General features: G+C 35.6%; 1 protein-coding gene across 1 annotated transcript in view; it reads right to left on the bottom strand.

Annotated features, from left to right (window-relative positions):
• Positions 1-6,592, bottom strand: part of LOC149798563 (uncharacterized) — a 258,625-nt gene extending 252,033 nt beyond the window's left edge. The window contains exons 1-4 of the mRNA XM_089957207.1: positions 6,497-6,592; positions 4,143-4,207; positions 2,015-2,068; positions 238-452 (exon numbers count right to left, since the gene is read on the bottom strand). Of these exons, the coding sequence (XP_089813333.1) occupies positions 238-452; positions 2,015-2,068; positions 4,143-4,207; positions 6,497-6,553 (391 nt within the window). The 5' untranslated portion in view covers positions 6,554-6,592. The remainder of the gene's footprint in view (positions 1-237; positions 453-2,014; positions 2,069-4,142; positions 4,208-6,496) is intronic.
• Between the last annotated feature and the right edge of the window lie 622 nt (positions 6,593-7,214).

The following is a 7,214-nucleotide window of genomic DNA, read 5'->3' as shown; positions in this document are numbered from 1 at the left end:
GATACGTATTGTCCCGTATCTTGTGATAAGGTAGGAACACCGTTCAGATTTGATCCTCTGAGCGGGTACAAAACTGTCAACTTAAATATGTGTTTACATGAAACAACCTCTCTCTCCGCCCCTCTCTGGATCTCTCTCTCTCTCTCTCTCTCTCTCTCTCTCTCTCTCTCTCTCTCTCTCTCTCTCTATATATATATATATATATATATATATCCAAAACCTGTGGTGAGGACTTACTCTCTGGGGGTGGTTTTGGCGTGATGAAGACCGGACCGGTGGAGGTGAGGGTACGGACATCCATGATGTAACCGTCAATCACCACAACTTCAAAGTCTGTGCCGTTTATGCGAATTCTGGTCGCTCCATCGTATATAATTCGTGGAATGTCGATTTTCAAGCCGTGCACGTCCCCTCGAAAGGCGAGGTCGAAGTTCACATCCACGGAACCTCCCCTTAAGTATAGATGTAAATGATGAGAAAAGAAAAGACATCTCGTTGAGTAGATTATGTTCCTTAAAATGCATCACCAAAGACTTGAAACTATCAATGCGAGATTAACAATAAAATCAGGTAACGTTAAGAAACTGATTATCTACATTATATAACATATTCTTTAGAAACATCTTTCAAGTCCTCTGCTAGGGTTTGTTTTCAATAAAGTAAGATTTTGTGCTTTGAAAATTAAGATGTACGACACTGATACATTGTGTGATGTTTTTACATATTTTTATCTCATAGAAAATTTCCTTATTTATTTTAAATATTTGAGTAATAACCATACTTACGAGTAGGACTTTTGCAGTGAATAATCTTAAAATTGTCTCACATTATAACTAGATTTAGTGATTGCAAAAAGTGTACACGCGCATCCTTTTTTACATATCTCTCGAGGTTTGCGCCTCTTTGATAGGTTCCTGAGGATGAAGACTGCTGTGGAAGCAAACATTTGCTGAGTAGGCCTATAAGAGTGTGTATTTTCATGCTCCGTGACCATGTCTATGGTTTAAGGAGAGGGATCTCGATAGTTTCTGATCTATGATCCAGGGGGCTAATTCCTAGGTAGGAAGGGGTTTTAAACATGGCCCAATGGCCGGCATTAGCTCCGTGCATAAATGTGTGTTGTCAGGCCAAAGAAGCGTTTCAGTGGTCATATGGTGGAGATCTTTCAATGCTTCCATGCTATGACCAAAGGGATAAGCCTCCAGGTGAAATGAATTGACCCTGGGTTGAATGCCCATTTACGTGATATGAATCGCCATTGAAAAATATTTATATCCATTGGCGAGTTTAGCAGTCTCCAAACAAAAGTACAGCGGTCCCTGTTAACTGCATGTATAAATTTGTCTTTTCATGCCCAGTTAACTCTTTGTATGAATTACAGGGTGTTCAGTATTATTTTATGTTAAGACGCCGGTGTAAGTCACCCGGGGGAGCGGGAGGGCATCGTGTTGTATCCAAAGGTCCCAGTGTGATATATGATTATATCTGGATCAATAGTCATACGTTCATATTCTGAGTCTTGTTAAACAAACTACTTTATTTTATTTTGTATCACCTCTACCCCCACCCCACCACCAAACTCCACCATGCGGATGAGCTTAAATTTCTAAAACCATCGGCACGTTCTACGCTCATAGAACCGTCAGTGACCCAAATACTAAGAGTCTAACTTTATCGGTGTACGAGTTCAAGCACACATCAAATGTGATGCGTACGCCATACCGTACGTACGGAATGACTCTATCACAATATCCCAGGGCTTCTTTCAAAGAAGTTAAATAAAAGTAAATGCATGGTGTAAATATTCATATGTCCTTGTATCTTACTGGTAATACAATTTTTCGAAAAATATGACATCAGTGTTCTAATCTATGGTAAAATAGGCAGAGAACTTGAAATTTCCTACAATACGACACTGGTCTACGGCAAAAATAGCCAGAGAAATTCAATTTTTCAACATGACACTCATCAATGACCTTGAAGTGAATGAGAATAGAATGTTCAATGTACTTACTCAAGTGTTTTCAAAATTCCAGAGCACTGACAAACGACATTCTCTTTATTTAACCTGTAATAATAATAACAATAATAATAATAATAAGGATAATAATAATAATAATAATGACGACCATGATGTTGTAGTTTTCGTCGTTACCATCATCGTTACAAAATTAGACTTAAAAGAAAGAACCAGTGCAAAATAGCGCATGTAATGTACAGAAAATAAAGCGTTCTTTGTACCTTTTATGACGTCATTGTAGTTTGTATAGTATTTCTGCATACCTCAATTTGAATTATAAACTCTGCCTTGTACTTTTATATACGTATTTTCATGTACGTTGCTCGTTGTACCTAACATACATCATTTTGAATTATAAATTCTACGTTGTACTTTCTGTAAAGAGTCCTTAATATACATCATTTTGAATTATAAATTCTACAGTCCTGATAGTTTGTTTAGTTTTTAAGACTAGGGCTTTGAGATGACTGGTAGGTAATTGTGAAACGGTGAAACGGAATAAAAAAATGGCCATTAAGACATACAAAGTTTGAAAACTGACAATCAAAAGTTACATCTACGGCAAGAAGTTATTAATTTTTCCTTGTTAATTATACTCATTTTACAACTGTTTTATGCTCAATTTATATTTTAAGGTCCGCCAGTGTTTCTAAATAATAAACAGTTACAAAAATATATGATGCAAAAATAAGCAATGGACAGCGAATCATCTAACACCCAATTTAAATCGATCACGTCAATACAGTTCAATATTCCGATTACGTTTTAATGTCGCTATTCCTTATAGTATAAACATTAAATGCTCACCCATATAATGAAATATAATATACGTTTCAAACACTTCCCTTAAAGTGTTTCTAATTTAAATTGGGTACTGCTATTACAGTAATTGTTGGTGCTATGTTGCTTTATCCTTATACCTGCAAGATTCGAATATGGAGAGATGGCTATAGTTCCGGAAACACCAATTTTATTTTCGCTATAATTGCGAAGTGTGTGTGTGTGTGTGTGTGTGTGTGTGTGTGTGTTATTTTAGATTCATAACGTAGCTTTAACACATTTTCATTCATATCGCTACGATGGCTGCAGTGAGGCCGTTTATAATGATGTCAAGCACTGGGGCATGTAACATGATGTCCCACCCAGTCACATTATCCTTACACCAGGTCGACCAGTCCTAACACTAGCCTCTTATTGCTGAGCGCCTAGCGAGGCAGCTGTTAGTACCATTTTATAAGTCTTTGGTATTACTCAGTCGGGGTTCGAACCTGCTACATCCTGCATCTGAGGCGGACGCTCTAACCCACTGCGGCATGAAGATACATATTGTTTCCCGAAAATATTTCTTAACCTTAGCTAATAAATACGTAAATATACCTCTTATTCTTTAGTGAAGACCGAAATTAAGATTGTTTTTTGTAACCAGACTACGTGACAGTAAATTGCAATTCTTTATGTGATTTGTAAAGCTTGAATTTTGAGTCAGGTTCATCACGGAAGGATAAACAGAACACGCGTCAATCATATTTATTCGTATGGACTGACGTGAAGACTATCAGCTATTTATGTTTAACGTAAAGGTACAGAAGTGTTACCAGGCAGTGTCACATGGTCACAGACTGGCGTGCACATGATAGGTTTGACCACATAATGAAATATATTTACTGATCTTTATTCCAGAGAAACTAATTTCTTTTAAAACACAGAGTGGCTTTCACAATTCTTTGTAATGATAATTACTGGTGTGCATCCAAGATCAACAACAGCGTTTCTGGTTTGTTTGGGCCTAGCGCTCTTTAAGGTGTTTTGATGAGTGGTTTTAGTTAGTAAGTCACACCAAGATCGCTGCATCAGTAACAATAAAAGGCAATATATCACATAAAGAAATTAGAAACTTAAATACAGAATAGAGAAACAGTAGAGAAAAAAAAATGATTTGCATGTACTGCATATATGTCGAACGGCATATACGTTGAACGGCATATACGTCGAACTGGGATCTTCTTGCTAATCTTTAATTACATGGTCACGTGGGTCACAATATCACATGCAAATAAATAATTACAAAATATTAAAATACTATGAAATTGTAAGCAAATATGAAAGTTCTTTCCTCACTTACTTGAGTTCTTTGACTGTACATCCATCATAACGATCTCCGTACATCTTATTGAACATCAAATCAACCTAAGAAATGAGGGAAAAAAATATTTGTGTGCGGTCGTTTCATTTTGCGGTTTCAACTTCTCAAACAATTTATATCGATTTAATCTCACGGATGAGTCACTAGCCGTGTATCGTACTCCCAAAAATAGCAAGTATGCAATATCAAAGACTTAACCCTTCGTCGAATTCCACAATATAAATAGCCCTGTCAACGTATTAGCTGAATTACTTGTGTTGTTTCGTTACTTTAACATAAAAGAAATTTAGAAAAATGCCGAGTTCTGAAGAGTCAAACAATAACATCAAAAGAGCTGACGAGCTGTGTTTGTCCATCGTCCGTCTTTTAGTTCGTTATCACAAGATTGTACTGGTTAATTCTGTTTGGAGTTTTGCCATGAAATTTTATACATTCTTTCATCCAAAGGATTAGTTGGTTCTAAACGATTCTGTTGCGACTTCTACAGCAAATTGCTGCCATCTTGAAAATTGTGTTACTGCTCCACCTAAACGGATAGCAACATAAACATGGTGTTTAAAACGACGTCTTATCATGTCGTGTTGATCCTATGTGAATGGTGCCTATCTGACAACCAGAACATGTCCTCTCAGTCAAATAAGAAGATATTTTCTTCACAAAATTTCATATTTTGGAATTTGTGATGAACGTAAAGAAATGGTTTCCGTTCGATGTACTCTTGCTAAGAATATATACCTATTACGTTTTGTTTATTTGTCTAAAGTCTTCTTCTGGAATCGCAATGAGGAGCCATTATATATATGTTTATAATCATAGTGCTGTGGGAGCTCTCGTTATTAAAATAATGAAATCACCCCCACCCCCAGCAAAAGACAATCATAGATCAGTATATCAGTTCAAAGTGACCAATCGACAAACTTGTTACATATTCGAAATTCCAATAGCGGCCTACCGATTTTATAACGTGCCATGTGTGAATAATGACGCAATTGCACCTCAACAGTCTAGTGTAGGGACTTATTGCCCGTACAGTATAGAATGTATGCAATAGACACAGATTCAAATTATTTTACCCTTAAAAAATATTATCCAATTTTCCTGATATTTGCTTCTAGTAAAGCCAAAACCTTTGATTTGATTACATTTGTTCACTTTTTTTCTTCTTTCGTTTCCTTTTCTGAAAACAAGAAACATTTCGTTTTCAGTTAGTCATACTGTAAAGAGTAGGAACAGCCATGTCGACACTCTAGCGAAAGGTCAATATCTGACTTGTGACTGTATTAAGTTATCACCATTAACGACTGGTTAGTATCTTAAATTTTGTTTGTATTTACTTATCACTATCTATGACCAGGTCAATATTTTGACTTGTTTCTATATTTACTTATCACTATCTATGACCAGGTCAATATTTTGACTTGTTTCTGTATTTACTTATCACTATCTATGACCAGGTCAATATTTTGACTTGTTTCTATATTTACTTATCACTATCTATGACCAGGTCAATATTTTAACTTGTTTCTGTATTTACTTATCACTATCTATGACCAGGTCAATATTTTGACTTGTTTCTGTATTTTCTTATCACTATCTATGACCAGGTCAATATTTTGACTTTTTTTTCGTTTACTTATCACTATCTATGACCAGGTCAATATTTTGACTTGTTTCTGTATTTTCTTATCACTATCTATGACCAGGTCAATATTTTGACTTGTTTCTGTATTTTCTTATCACTATCTATGACCAGGTCAATATTTTGACTTGTTTCTAAATTTACTTATCACTATCCATGACCAGGTCAATATTTTGACTTGTTTCTTTATTTGCTTATCACTATCTCTGACCAGGTCAATATTTTGACTTGTTTCTGTATTTACATATCACTATCTATGACCAGGTCAATATTTTGACTTGTTTCTGTATTTACTTATCACTATCTCTGACCATGTCAATATTTTGACTTGTTTATGTACAGAGGCGTAGTTGGGGGGGGGGGGGGCAGGGGGGTACATATGTCCCCGGGCGCCAAGGTACAGGGGCGCCAAAATGAGGCTTACAACGTTACATTATAATAAGTAAACAAGGGTAATATTCAAAAATGTGATTAAACGGGGAGGGGGCTGGGGCGCCAATTTTATAGTTCGTCCCCGGGCGCAAAATATCATAGCTACGCCTCTGTTTATGTATTTACTTATCACTATCTCTGACCAGGTCAATATTTTGACTTGTTTCTGTATTTACTTATCACTATCTATGACCAGGTCAATATTTTGACATGTTTCTATATTTACTTATCACTATCTTGCGACAGTTTTTGATGTACTCACCGATCCACAAAACTTTCTCTCAACATCCTTGAACACAGCGGAGTTCCTGTCCTCCATACCCTTGACATATGATGTGTTCAACAGACTAACAGATGAACTAGCTACCGTCCCCGCTGAAGAAGAGAAGGAAGATTGTAGGAAGAAACAAAAAATAACGAATACACAAATCAGTGGATGAATATTGAAATGAACTAGTGAAAGGATTATGTGAAAATGGCACGCAAGCACAAAGACTATTTATAATTTCATCTGTGACCATGTTGAAAGCGGTAGCTATGTACAATAGGAACAAGTAAATTACTTCCTTTATTCATAATGTCAACTGCCTGCAAGCTCAACGTACATTGCTATTATTGTAAAATACAAGTTTCAAGCAAAGAAAGGATGGAATGCCCACGTGAAAAAAAGTTACAATTTGTTTTAAGCAGTGCTAATTCGGGAGACAAAAATTATTTTGACATTGTATTAGAGATTTAGGTAATGAAATATACTTACGGTATTTGTGGAATGGTGCATCTGAAAATAATAATAATAATAATAATAATAATAATAATAATAATGTATTATTATCATTATTATTATTATTATTGGCAACAACAAGCTTGGCATTGGTTTATAAATAATTTTGAATTATTTGCCATTCTTGAATCATCCAAACAAAAACATTTTCTTCCTTTCACATTTTTGTGTCGCTGAATTCGATAATTTAATATTAGGT

Source organism: Sinohyriopsis cumingii, chromosome 5, assembly GCF_028554795.1.
Source record: "Sinohyriopsis cumingii isolate HCF-2022 chromosome 5, ASM2855479v2, whole genome shotgun sequence".
Taxonomy (NCBI): Eukaryota; Metazoa; Mollusca; class Bivalvia; order Unionida; family Unionidae; genus Sinohyriopsis; species Sinohyriopsis cumingii.
This window is presented reverse-complemented; position numbering and strand designations above follow the sequence as displayed.